At 49.6% G+C, this 13,467-nt stretch overlaps 5 protein-coding genes across 5 annotated transcripts; 4 read left to right on the forward strand and 1 right to left on the reverse strand.

Annotated features, from left to right (window-relative positions):
- The first annotated feature begins 220 nt into the window (after window positions 1-220).
- On the forward strand, window positions 221-3,186 carry ASPVEDRAFT_36501 (putative anaphase-promoting complex component Cut20/Apc4). The gene is made up of 5 exons (XM_040811222.1): window positions 221-610; window positions 717-1,062; window positions 1,144-1,687; window positions 1,738-2,695; window positions 2,751-3,186. The coding sequence occupies exons 1-5, from the start codon at window positions 355-357 to the stop codon at window positions 3,074-3,076; spliced, it is 2,430 nt and encodes an 809-aa protein (XP_040662872.1). The 5' UTR covers window positions 221-354; the 3' UTR covers window positions 3,077-3,186.
- A 1,239-nt stretch (window positions 3,187-4,425) lies between these two features.
- ASPVEDRAFT_24085 (karyopherin beta) lies at window positions 4,426-7,547 on the forward strand (the record flags this gene model as incomplete). Its single annotated transcript, XM_040809624.1, has 9 exons — window positions 4,426-4,465; window positions 4,548-4,606; window positions 4,706-5,512; window positions 5,568-6,196; window positions 6,259-6,475; window positions 6,523-6,855; window positions 6,909-7,146; window positions 7,200-7,311; window positions 7,364-7,547. The coding sequence occupies 9 exons, from the start codon at window positions 4,426-4,428 to the stop codon at window positions 7,545-7,547; spliced, it is 2,619 nt and encodes an 872-aa protein (XP_040662873.1).
- A 774-nt stretch (window positions 7,548-8,321) lies between these two features.
- Window positions 8,322-9,517, forward strand: ASPVEDRAFT_67906 (40S ribosomal protein uS8). Its single transcript, XM_040815971.1, has 2 exons — window positions 8,322-8,933; window positions 9,229-9,517. Exons 1-2 carry the CDS (start codon window positions 8,801-8,803, stop codon window positions 9,486-9,488), a joined length of 393 nt encoding a protein of 130 aa, XP_040662874.1. The 5' UTR covers window positions 8,322-8,800; the 3' UTR covers window positions 9,489-9,517.
- A 210-nt stretch (window positions 9,518-9,727) lies between these two features.
- ASPVEDRAFT_146506 (phosphoglycerate mutase family protein) lies at window positions 9,728-11,080 on the forward strand (the record flags this gene model as incomplete). The annotated part of the gene is made up of 3 exons (XM_040808094.1): window positions 9,728-9,913; window positions 10,009-10,319; window positions 10,411-11,080. The coding sequence occupies exons 1-3, from the start codon at window positions 9,878-9,880 to the stop codon at window positions 11,078-11,080; spliced, it is 1,017 nt and encodes a 338-aa protein (XP_040662875.1). The 5' UTR covers window positions 9,728-9,877.
- ASPVEDRAFT_146507 (uncharacterized protein) lies at window positions 10,816-13,403 on the reverse strand. The gene is made up of 2 exons (XM_040808095.1): window positions 12,863-13,403; window positions 10,816-12,807 (listed from the first exon to the last, which is right to left on the reverse strand). Exons 1-2 carry the CDS (start codon window positions 13,115-13,117, stop codon window positions 11,281-11,283), a joined length of 1,782 nt encoding a protein of 593 aa, XP_040662876.1. The 5' UTR covers window positions 13,118-13,403; the 3' UTR covers window positions 10,816-11,280.
- Window positions 13,404-13,467: the final 64 nt, after the last annotated feature.

The raw sequence follows: 13,467 nt of genomic DNA on the forward strand, positions 1-13,467 counted from the left end.
GCAACCTTTAGCAATAGTGTTTCCGTAAATCAATAAGGATCTCTTAACACTTGCATTCCTAAGAATATCTAGACTACACATAATATTAAATATATGCGTATAGACTATGGAAAGTGTTGTTCTTTGTCGTGCTCTCTGACTTGGGCGTGTACCTTGCATTTAGACAGGGCGAGGCACTCGCCCGCCCGCCAAGAATCCTATTTTCCACCCGATCAATCAAGTTCCGTCTCGTCAAACAGCAACAGGAACCAAAAATCCATGGCAGAATAGGCTCGCGCATCCTCGCGCGAGATCAGCAACATTAATTACTTTCATAATTTATGATGGACTAGAGAAACACAACTTATATTCAAAATGGCTGAAGATGGATCCCCAATCCAGCCGCAACTCACTCCAGTCGGGGAGAAGTCGCTACCGGCAAAATGCAAGGCGGATATGATCACATACTGTCCGACGATGGACCTCATTGCCCTGGTTACAGAAGTTGATGAATTGCGCGTTTTCCGACTGAACGGGCAAAAGGTCTTCGGGGGTTCGTTCAAGGGAGACCCGTATCTAGATGAAGATGATGGGAGCGGGGAGATACGAGCATTGCGGTGGAAGAATAATGGTACGTTATGAACTTACGATAAACATCGAATGTAACCCATCATCCTCCTTCAGGTTGATGGTTGAAATTCCGTGCAAGGCTGACCTTGTTCAAAACAAAATTCCAGGCCACCTCCTAGCTGTCGCGTGCGCAGATTCTACTATCCGAGTCATAAGCGCGTATAGCGGGAAGACGGTCCATCACTACCCTGCTTACAGCCCGCCGGGCGAACCCCAGCCAGACCTCAAAGTCACCTGTTTGGGCTGGGGGGTGAATTTTACTGATAGCAAGGCTGCACAGCGGCAGCTGAACGAGGCTGCCGGGCAACTCTCCGTGGAGGATTTGCTGTCGCTGGATGCGCAGCCGTCGAAAGCTGCAGCCTTGCTCAAGGCTGATTTGCCAAGGGAGCTTGCCTTGCTTGATATTGAGAGTTCACTACCGAGGCTGAGCACGTTACCATCTACGGGGAGCGAGTGAGTTTGTTCTTTAACCTTTAAATATCTTGAGCCTTGTTATGGGAAGAAGACTTTTGTACTGATTGTGGGGAATGATAGCGACGATGTGTTTAGTTCGCGGGCATCCATTGACGCGATTTTTCATGCCTCGAATAAGAATACGAGTGATGCGGTAGATGTCCTACTGGTCGGGTTTGAGGACGGGACTGTCCATCTGCGAATTTTTGATTGCTTTGAAATTGGCTCAGCTATGTTTTCTCACTCTGAGCCATGTAACATCCTTCAGCATGCATCCCATCCACTAAGCTCGACGCATGCAATTGTTGCGTCCACTGGAAATGACTTGCGTCTGCTCACGCTTGATTTGCGGTTCATTACGCGTTCTGGTCGGTATCTCTCGCTTCTTGCGCATAAGACGACGCAGCTCCAGAATTTGCTCCGGTATATCTGTCAGGTACAAAGGCAAATTGAGCTGGAGTGGAAGAATGCACAGGAATTACCGGCAAGGTATATGCGTAGTGTCAATCAAGATCTGGAAGAAAAGTGTCACTGTGATTTTGTTACAGCAGCATATCATCTGGTCGTGACGGGCGATTGCTTCGAGCCTCTTCGGGAATTCCTTGTTGATATTGTTGGGGAAAGAGTACGGAGCTCCTATGACATGCAATGTTTCAGAAGCTAACAAAGTTACAGGGCCATAAGAGATGGGAGAAAGCTGTGTCGGGAGGCTACGAGATTGTCAGACGGCTGACCCATGAGTGTCTTCTTCCCGCCCTAGAGCGCTGCGAGGTTCTCCTGAGCCGGCTCATCGGACTCTCGAAATTTCAAAAATTAAGTGAAGTTCTTGGATTAGAAACCTCGGATCTTAATGCTATTGTCGAGACACTCGATTGTCTCAATCTCCTGGCCCACCACATCATCATAAATACGAACGAAGAACTGGCCCAGTTCCATTCATTTTCTCATTGGCTTCGTCATCAAATCGACTTGCTTAGTGCAGAGCCCATGTCTCAAACACTGGAAGAACTCATGGAGAAAACAGACTTGGTGGAGTACCCGTTGACGCTGAAATACATTCGAGGTCCCTTAACAAAGAGCTCGCTACGGAACTTCATCCAGCAGCTACCTATGATGGGATTTGCAAAACCCCCTGCTGCTTCTGACGATAAGTGGGCTCCAACCAAGGGAGATAACAGGTCATTCTACGACATGTTCAAAAAATTGCTGGATCAGCATAACCAGGCGACTGAGGAGGCGGAGCCGGTGGAACTTCCCAAGATCAATAACTTGACCAGACGCCTCGGATTACAGTTTGAGAAGGTCTTTAGTCAAATTGCGGTCACTCAAAGGAGGGGTATTCTTCATAGATCACCACTTGTTTTACACGAGTGTTGCGATAAGACGGTATTTGACTCTACCATGCGCTATGAAGTGGTGGGGAGGGGGGAGGATCTATGTGTGATATACGTTGCCGCACGATTGACGGCAAAAAAGCACACAGCCTACATATATCGAGTGGTTCTTGATTCCGAGAACGGCGTCAGTTCTACCCGAGAAGCTCATGTCGGAGCGATAAACTTAAAGGAGGGGATTATTCGGCAGGTGCAATTCATTGACGACGATAAGCTGATGGTTCTGTGGTCAAACAATGGTATGTGATGCCTCCGCAATAAAGCTGAGATGTTATTCTAACTCTAAGCCACTAGGAGGGTCCGCATTCCTTCTTCAATTTCCGTTCGAACCAGCAGTACAATTAATTGGGGACCTTAATCCTCCATTCTCAATCAGATATTACGACGTTCACCACCAAGAACCCAAAGCTACAACGGACGTGGACATCTCGTTTCCCGAACCCCGCTTTGCTGAACTTGTTAAACATCGGTTTGCGCCGAAGGCTCGACCGGTCAGGATCGATGTGAATGGACGACAGGGCCGTCGGGCGATATGTGTGTTATATGCCGGAGGGCTACGCTATGAAGTATTAGATTTGGATGCGGAGATGGGGGATGAAGATGAGGAAGAGGTAGAATAATCAACAATGATATTATTGTTCAAATTAAATTGCCAATAATATTAAGTAATGGTAGAAAGAAGGATTGAAAACTTTTCTTCGAAAGTGCTTCGAATGGGTTCTTTGGTGGGCGGTTGCCAGGGCACATCTAGAGAAGTGGGATGTTCTTCAAGTGGTAAAACCACAACAAGCAGAAAAAAAGGAGGGGAAATTTTCACCATCGAGCCTCCTCTGTGGAGGGAAGGGGTGTTTTTGCCCCGCCTCAGGCAGCATCATACCGGTCTGATGGTACGGAGCCAATTACCATAGTTAGGGTAGACCCCTCTCTAGTGCTTCTTGAGCACAGGCACTCTCGGTAGACCACCGATAGACTACAAGGTTTGGTATTAAGCACAGACAAATATTGGTGATAGCATCCTGTAACTTCCACTTGTGTGGCCTGGATGCGGCTGGAACAAGGAAATATCGTTATGATAATCGTTTTCAATACATGATAGTTATTATTAGACCATAGCATCCTAGCCCGTTGAAAGAATTGAAAGCGTGGATGTGATCCTTTCCCGTCGGAGGTTTCTTTGTCAGTGATGATGTCACGTGCCACATTAGCCGGATTAGGACGGAGGGCGTGGAGATGGACCAATCAGAAGCAGTAAATGCACGTCCCGTCATCTGGAGGTGTCAGAGTCATGGAGTTGGACGGTGCTTTTGCTGTATAACTTCTTCAGAAGAGAGTCCCTGCGGAAAGGAACGCTTCTTCGACTATCTGTAAAACAAGACCCGGCTTGGTTATCAATTTTTTTTTTCTCCCTCGTTTTTATTCACCCGCTCTCCTTAAGATCTGGCCTCTCTTGTCTCAGCCTAAGGGAAGCCAAGGCTAGATTTTATTCAACCAGCTCGTCTCGCTTCTTTTTTTGTCGTCTTGATATTTTTGAGGTTTACAAGACGAGAAACTCTGCTAATTTCAAGAGTCAAGACCTGTTCGGTCCGAGATTTTTCATATTGTGCGGTTGCTCCTGATTGCTACGGACCGCCGAAAGTGGTGGTGCATGCCTCCAGATCCGCCGTCCAGCTCCTCGTCATAATCCACAAAAACAACTTGAACCTCCCGCCCTCTTCCCGTTCTCACAACCACCACCACTACCCCCTCTGCTATTTGCATAAGCCCTCCTCTCCTCCCTCCATACGACACCTCTCTTTTGCCGTGGGCTTTCTTGTGCTATACACGTCCTATCTCTTACTTCTGCTGCAACCGAGAAAGCGGAGTTTTTCCCTCCCCTTCTTCCCCTCCCTCCCGTTTCCTTTCCTTTTCTTTTTTCTGGGATCTCTGCAGCTGGCTTGTGATTCTGGTATTATCAACTCAATAATCCAATATGAATGTCACTCAGGTGTTGGAAGGCACCATCTCGCCAGGTAAACTCGATCTCCTGAGACTTGTCTGAAAGTATGTTTCGGGTCCGGTCTTGCTAATCCGTTTCGCTCGCCTAACCTATAGATGCCGCCACACGTACCAACGCTGAGCAACAGTTGCTCCATGCGGCAGAGGTCGACTTTGTACGTATACTCCTATTCCGACTCTCGCCGTTGCTGGCTGTTTTGAAACAAAATTCTCTCGCTTTCACTCGCTAACGCTGTGCCCCTCCTCTACTTTAGGCCGGATATCTCGTCACCTTAGGTCAAGAACTCGCAAATGAAAACTCCGCATCCCACATCAGAACCGCCGCCGGTCTCGCTCTAAAGAACGCCTTCACCTTCAGGGATCGAGACAGACTAAACGAAGTTCAACAAAAATGGCGCCAGCAAATTACCCCAGAAATTAAGGCGCAGGTCAAGAAGCTGGCCATCGACACACTCGGCTCCAAAGATGGGCGGGCCGGTCAATCAGCTGCTCAGTTTATTGTCTCTATCGCCGCTATTGAGTTGCCACAGAATGAATGGCCCGATTTGATGCAGGTTCTCGTCCAGGGTGTCGCGAGTGGATCCGATCAAATGAAGCAGGCCTGCTTGGTCACCATCGGTTTCATTTGCGAATCCCAGGATCTGGAACTTCGAGAAAGTCTGGCTGCACACTCAAATGCTATCCTTACGGCTGTTGTTCAGGGAGCTCGTCGCGAAGAGCAGAACATGGACATTCGATATGCTGCTATCAAGGCCCTCAGTGACTCTGTAGACTTTGTACGATCAAATATGGAAAATGAGGGCGAACGGAACTACATCATGCAGGTCGTTTGTGAGGCTACGCAGGCTGATGACCTCCGTGTCCAGGCCGGTGCTTTCGGTTGTCTGAACCGTATTATGGGTGCTTACTACGATAAGATGAGCTTTTACATGGAGAAGGCTCTGTTTGGCCTCAGTATCATGGGAATGAAGAGCGAAGAGGAAGATGTAGCCAAGCTTGCTATTGAATTCTGGTGTACCGTTTGCGAAGAAGAAATTGCCATTGAAGATGATAATGCTGCGGTAAGTTTTTTTGTACCGCTCTTCTCATCGCTGAGTTGTTACTGACTATAATCAGGCCCAAGCGGAGGGCTTGACTGACGTCCGCCCAATGTATGGCTTTGCGCGCATTGCTTGCCGCGAGGTTGTCCCAGTGCTTTTGCAGTCAATGTGCAAGCAAGATGAAGATGCAGGAGATGACGAGTACAACGTTTCCCGCGCGGCCTACCAGGCCCTGCAATTGTACGCTCAATCCGTCCAGGCCGAAGTTATTCAACCTGTCCTGGCTTTCGTTGAGGAGAACATTCGCCACGAAGATTGGCGCCGTAGAGACGCTGCCGTGGCCGCGTTCGGCGCGATCATGGACGGCCCCGACCCTAAGGTTCTGGAGCCTCTGGTGAAGCAGGCTCTTCGTGTTCTCGTCAGTATGATGGAAGACAGCTCCATCCAGGTCCGTGACTCCGCTGCCTACGCCCTTGGCCGCGTTTGCGACTTCTGCTCCGAGACTCTCGACCCTGACGTCCACCTTCAACCCCTTATCTCTTGCCTCTTCAACGGCCTTGCAAGCTCTCCCAAGATCGCTAGCTCATGTTGCTGGGCATTGATGAATGTTGCCGACCGTTTTGCCGGTGATCCTGGCGCTCAGACCAACCCCATCTCGAAATATTTCGAGGAGAGCGTGAAGTCGCTCTTGACGCTTACGGAGAGGTATGTTTTTCCATGTTTATATCTTGCTATATCTCTTTTCGTGTGAGTCTAACCCCGTACAGACAAGATGCGGATAACCAGCTCCGAACCGCTGGCTACGAAGTTCTCAACTCTTTCATCACAAACGCTGCGAATGACAGCCTTCCTATGATTGCCAACCTTTCCGATCTTATCCTCCAGCGTCTGGAACAGACCATCCCCATGCAGCAGCAGGTCGTCAGCGTTGAAGACCGCATCACCCTCGAAGAGATGCAGACGGGCATCACAAGTGTTGTTCTAGTGAGTAAATGAAAATTTTCTGTCTGTTCATTTACTAATCTAATTAGGCTATTGTCCAACGTCTTGAAGCCGAAATCAAGCCCCAGGCTGACCGCATCATGCACAGCCTACTTCAAGTTCTCTCCACAGTTCCTCCTAAGTCCAGCGTACCTGATGTTGTGTTCTCGACGGTGGGTGCGATCGCTGGAGCTTTGGATGAAGAATTTGAGAAGTACATGGAGCCTTTCAGCCCGTTCCTCAACAATGCCCTAGGCAACCAGGAGGAGCCGGGTCTCTGCTCAATGGCCATTGGCTTGGTCAGCGACATCTCTCGTGCATTGAACGAGAAGATTTCGCCGTACTGCGACACATTCATGAACCACCTAATGAATAACTTGAGCGTTAGTAGACCCTGCTCCATTTTCCCAGTATATTTTTCTAACTTTATCTACAGAGTGCCACAAACCAGCTCAAGCCTGCCATTCTCGAGACGTTTGGAGATATTGCCCAGGCTATTGGCGTGGAATTCGATAAATACCTGACTGTTGTTGGCCAAGTGCTAAAGCAGGCCTCCTTGGTTACTGCAAGCTCTGATGTCACCATCGAAATGTTGGATTATGTCATTTCGCTTCGTGAGGGTATCATGGATGCCTGGGGCGGTATTCTAATTGCTTACAAGGGCAAGCCACAAGGTATGTTAAGCCTTGGTTTCCATCCCTACGAGTAAGTGCTAACTATCCTGCAGTGAAATCTCTAGAAGAATTCGTCCAACCTATTTTCGAACTTCTTCGCCTCATTTCTCAAGATCCCAGTTCTCGCAGCGAAGGGTTGATGCGGTCATCTATGGGTGTCCTTGGGTAAGTTCCATGATTATTGACCTTGTGAAACTTATATACTAACTCGCTCTAGTGACCTCGCTGACGCGTACCCTGATGGTTCTATCGCCGCCTTTTTCCGCAATGAGTGGGTCACAAGTTTGGTGAGGGAAACCAGAACCAACCGCGAGTATGGTCCCCGCACCATTGATACCGCTCGCTGGGCTCGTGAGCAGGTCAAGAACCAGATCAACATGCAGGGCGGTGGAATGTCATAAAGCACTCCTGTGCGGACATCGATTTCTACCACCAGTATTCCTCAGTGAGGCGTGCTATGATCTGGAAGATAACCTCACGATCCGAGGTGTTCTCTATCTTGGAGTGTCTCCCAAGAGGCACACCCAAAGTGCCGTGCCCTGAAATAGCGGCAAGCTGCCAAACAATTCTCCAGGCAGTTTGTGACTGCAAATATGGCGGTTTCCCCTAACACATGCCCTATTCCAACATCTATACCCCCGACACCTCATTTTCTCCCCTACACCCTCCCCTACCTTTGACTGTTGTCTTCTCCCTTTGTCTTAACGGATAAACGTCATTAGGCATCGTCCTTTCCCTTTTTCGGACGCTTTCCCCTGTTCCATGACGTGTCCTAAATGCATGATCACACCCTGTTGCACAATTCAATTCATCTTCCTGTCTTTTCCTTAATTTTTTCTCATCATTAGACTCACGCATTTTACCCCCCATCTCATGTATGCCCGGAAGTCATGTAACCCCTAAAGATACACCGCCATGAAGTATTTGACCCATGCTAGTATAATCTGACCCTCAACCCCAACACTACCTAAAAAACCTGTATAGAGAATGATGAAAACTTGGAATAACCATACCAATTCAATCGTAAAGTTCCGGAACTTCCGGTGCATGCGGAACATGCGATATCTGATTTTCTGCCTGAGGCACTAAATTCTTTTTATCGTCACGTGACTATTGATAAGGGTAAAACCTGGAAACCCTAAGCGCGCACATCCGTGAAATCTCAACTCCACCGCTCTTGATCAACCTCCTGATCTCGACAACCTTGTTCACTCCAGCACCGCCGGTACCTACCATCGAGGTATGTTTCACCTGCAGATATCCCCCCTTCTACAGCCTCACAGCTAGTCTGGGAGAGCAATCACTGCGGAGTTTCTAGTGATCCAATTCCCCGGAGTTGCGACCGGAGGAAAATGAGATCTTGCAGGGAAAGAGAAAGTTTTTGATGCAGTACTTCCGACCCGAAGGCTCAATGGAACTAGAAATCCTTCCAACGTGATACGCATCTCTCATTACGGCACGGGCTGAAGAACCCTTTTGATTGTTGCAACCATAAGGGCACTCTTTGCGCTCGAGGACTACTGGTGGCTGACTATGTAAAACCCGAATCCCCTAACCGGGGGATGAAGGGTTTCTTGTAATACAGATACCTCATCTCCAGTTTTACTCTTGCTCGATTTGAGAATCTCGATCTCTATCCCTCAACACCGACAAAATGGTCAAGACTTCCGTCCTCAACGATGCGCTCAACGCCATCAACAACGCTGAGAAGGCTGGCAAGCGCCAGGTCCTCATCCGTCCTTCTTCCAAGGTCATCATCAAGTTCCTGAGCGTCATGCAGAAGCACGGTATGTTGGCACTTTAGGTTTCGATGTCTACGGAGTGAGATTGGAAAAGAGAATGGGAGGCCATGTGAGATCTTCAAAAAAAAAAAAAATTAAAAAATTCGGGTTGATAACTAGGCGGCGCTTTCGATACTTACGACGTTTTGCCCTTTAAGTGCCCGAGATATTAATCTCGTCGTGTCTTGAATGCGATAGCGAAGATCTTACAAGTTTCCCTTCTCTCCTTTCTTCTGAGCTCTGTGTCGGGCAAACCTTTAAATTTTCGCTACAGTCCCACTAATTATCTTTCTGCTTCCAGGCTACATCGGTGAATTCGAGGAAGTTGACGACCACCGCTCCGGCAAGATCGTCATCCAGCTCAACGGCCGTCTCAACAAGTGCGGTGTCATCAACCCCCGCTACCCCGTTCAGCTCGGTGAGATCGAGAACTGGGCTGTCCAGCTCCTTCCTTCTCGTCAGTTCGGTTTCGTTGTCCTGACCACCTCCGCTGGTATCATGGACCACGAGGAGGCCCGCCGCAAGCACGTTGCTGGCAAGCTCCTCGGTTTCTTCTACTAAAAAGTTTATCCGAAAAAATCTGATAAAACAACGGCCCGGCATGGATAGTCGTCGTGGGTTGCGAAATAAAAATGTACAATTCTTGGCGAGGAGTTAAGGGATGATACCTGTGCTGAACGCTAGATAGTAGTTATATTCGTTAATCTATGACCGTGTCTGGAACCTATAATTATTTTCTTATTTTCGTAGATTTCCATCGCAAGTCAAATCTGACTTGACTTTTGCATGCCTTATCACGGGCCGAGGTTCAGGTCAAACCCGATGGACATCCCCCCGCAACTTCCCAAACTCGCACCCCTCGACCCCAACCTCTCAATCTTCTCTGTTCTTTTCATTCACCCCTTTCCATTATAACGCTACCTGTATTTGTGGGTAGTAAAAGCGTCGTTATGCCCCTCGACACAATCTATCTAACTCGACATGGGGTACGTCCTTCCTCTCTCCATCCCAAACCCCCGCCAACATAACCCTGCCTACTTGATGAAACACACCCACTTACATATTCCTCGAATCAACACAGCACCGCTTGAACTGGACAATCGACCACAAAACCGGCACATACACCTCCCAGTTCCCCACACCATCGGGAAACCCTTCGGACCCAGCCCTAACCTCGCACGGCGTCCGGCAGTCGCACGAACTCGCAACGCACATAGTTAGCGGGGATGTAACCCCCAAGCCGTTCCGGGTCTACTCGAGCCCTTTTTGGCGATGTTTACAGACCATTGAACCCTCTGTTAGGTCATTGGGCGATGTGAAGAAGGCGCAGAATGGAAAGAGTGATATAGATGAACAGGCGGAGTTTGAGATACGGGTTGAGAATGGGCTTGGGTATGCACCCTCTGTCTTCCACCCTGCATGACCTTTTTTCACCCCTTCGGTAGACTGCCACACATACCGGAGCTATACTTACTCGGACTAGGGAATGGTTCGGCTCAACAACCTTCTTTCACCACCCCACACCTCCAACGCTCTCAACCCTACAATCACTCAAATCTGGCAAAGCAGCACCATTCACCCTAAACACTACCCGAAAATCCCCTATACTTTACACATCAACCCGGGGTGAATCAATCCCGCAACTACATAACCGCCTCGCAACCGCGTTGGCGGGTATAATTAGGGAGGTGGATGCGGAAATCGCCACGATAGAGGCTTCTCTCCCTACTGAGCAGAGAACGAGCAAGGCAATTTTTATATGCTCACATGCGGCGCCACTCATTGCGATTGGGCGTGTGCTGACGGGTAACATGCCCGCGGATTCTAGTGAGGAGGATTTTCATGTTTATACAACGGGGCTGAGTACCTTTCGGAGGAGGGTCGGCGGGCCTGCTGCGTCAGAACCGGGGAAGGGTCTCCTGGCAGATGGGACGAGGATTGAGAACCCAGATGTCACAATTGTGCCGGAATGGGAAGGTGGGAGGGGAGTCGGGGGTGGGTGGGACTGTGTGGTGAATGGGGATTGCAGCTTTCTGAGCGGTGGTGCGGAGAGAGGGTGGCATTTCAATGGGGAGGAGTCGTTTGATACGGGGCCTATGACAGAGCCGACAGTTCCAGTAGATGGTGAGCTGAGGCTAGGAACAAAGTTATAGAAGCTACGCAGACTTGCATATACCCAAATCTTATAGACTAGATACGCTATCTATACGGTTGCCTGTTGGTTGAAGAAAGGCATGACGCTATTTAACACACTCCATATTTCGAACCCAATAACGATATCTACGCTAATTCCAAACAGTAACGCCAAGTATAAAAGGTGCAAGCAGAAACACAACTAGTACCTAAGTTGTACCTAGTGTGCTTCTTGGGGTATCGCAGTCTGGGGCACGTTCGGAGCTTCGGCCCCTGTGTTGGTGTGAGAATCTCGTTCAGAATTACCGGCTCCGTCGTCTACCCCGAGTGGGTGCTCCCCTGGGTTCTCTGCAACTACCACTTCTTCTTGCTGACGTCGCTCTTCCTCCTGTCGTGCTATTTCAGCATTCCGCGCAGCCTCCGCCGCGTTGCGTACCTCAATGTGCCTCTCTCCCACACCAGGTACTAGACTGGCAATAAAAAGGGCCGCCGACCGCTCCACCCTTCGTAAATTACGGTATGCCCCAGCGGCCCAACTTGCCTCGCGATCAGTCTGCACTCTGACTCCTTGGTTGGTTGTTGCTTCTGCACCCTGCGGCGCTGGCTCTGGTGCAAAGTGCACCAGCCCTTCGAGATGTCGCTGGACAGGAGCAAAAATCATCTCGTATAGCCGCCTTGGGACGCTAGTTTCTGAAAGAATTGCAGCTATTACAGCGAGGGTCACATAGAGTAGTCGCGTTTGAGAACCAGGTTGGCTGAACATATGGCAGAAAAAGTAAAGTCGCATAAAAAGCCACAGCCGTCTCAAATTGCGCCCCAAGCCAAACTGTCCGTCGGCTGCAGGTCTTTGGTTCAAGACAGCGTGACGAACGACATTTTCCATAACCGCAGCGTCTGCGTTTGGCTGTGCATTGGGTTGCTGGCCATTGGTGGAAGATTCCGTTCCGAGTGTTTGCGCTGTACCAATTGTCCGAACGGCGCCCGGGGCAGTTAGTGAAGACGCACATAGAGCCTGGTAACCACTAGGTGAAGAGACTAGGTACAGCTGGCCCATCGAATCATGTGAGGGGCCATTTTGAGTAGGCAGGAAACGAGGCTGGCGAAGCTCATCCGCGCGGGTAGAAATGTCAAAAACGCGGGTGATTAATGGCTCAATATATTCGCCGCGTTCAGACGGCGGCCGTTGGAGTTGATCATCGAGCAGCTTGAAAAGATGTGTTCGTAATTGAATCACATGGTCTATTGTGGGCACAATTCCGCAGTTTAGTTGTTCTTCAGCTAAGCCGATGTACTGTCTCAGCAGCCTTAGACGTGGTTGAGCCTCTTCAGGAAGTTGCAGGCCCTCCCCTAAGTCCATGACCGACAGGCTTGGCAAGGAAGAGAATGGCGCAGTAGTTTGGGTAGCTGGAACTGATGGTCCTGGTATATAAGGCGGCAGATGGGGATCCTGCTGCCGCGACGCCCAATGCGGCGGCCTTGGCCATTGAGATTGAGGAAGCGTTCGTGGTCGTATTTCGGCGAGGCGACGGCGGGCATTTTCGTGCAAGGACTGAGCAATTTCATCCCGCCTCAAAGGATTAGGCGCTCTGTACCTTATTTGCTGAGCATGTAACCCATGGTTGTGCGATTGGTTGTGTCTATGAGTGATGGCATGATAAGGGTCTGAGGTACTCGTAGTAGGTTTGGTTGGGTCTGCGGGCTGCGGGGGAGAAGGAGGAAGTATAAGGTGCACTGAGACCTCGTCACTCTGTACGGGAACGTTAACCGTCGGAACTGGGTATAGTAGGGGGGGTTGCGCTTACATCCAGTGATCCGAACAGCGACTGCAAGGTTACGCTGTCATCTGCAAGTATCTTTCCGAGATATAATAGCTTCTGGCTTTTTGGCGCTGGTTGGGAAGGGATCGATTCTGAAAGGCGAACTTTAAGGTCGGCAACCGTGATGGAGAGAGGCAGGCCTCTGAAGGTGAAACGGTTCGGCGATGGCAAAGACGGACACAATACATGGAGGGTGAGACCCTTGACACTGGTTCCGGCCCCTGTATCCATCAGAGACATCCGTCAAGCTCAAAATGCGTTGGCAGGAGACAAAAAGCTGGGAAGTCGCAAAAAGGCCAACTATGTGGAGCAAATGTGTCGAAGCTCTGGTGCGGGACTGGGGAGCTCTATGATAACGGTGGCCTCTAAGATGCAGCGCGGTCCCTCACGAACTGCTAATCGAGCGAAACTCCGAAATACTAAGAGCACAAATATAGGTGGGTTTTAGAGTCAAATAATGAGAGATAAATAATACTAATGAAGAGTAGACGCTGATGAGGAGGTTGTTGAGGCGGAGATGAGGCCGTGGCAGAGGAAGGAGACAATCGCTATCGGCAGATTCTGCCGGGCGGTGGAGGGGCACCAAAAAC

Source organism: Aspergillus versicolor, assembly GCF_001890125.1.
Source record: "Aspergillus versicolor CBS 583.65 unplaced genomic scaffold ASPVEscaffold_1, whole genome shotgun sequence".
NCBI lineage: Eukaryota > Fungi > Ascomycota > Eurotiomycetes > Eurotiales > Aspergillaceae > Aspergillus > Aspergillus versicolor.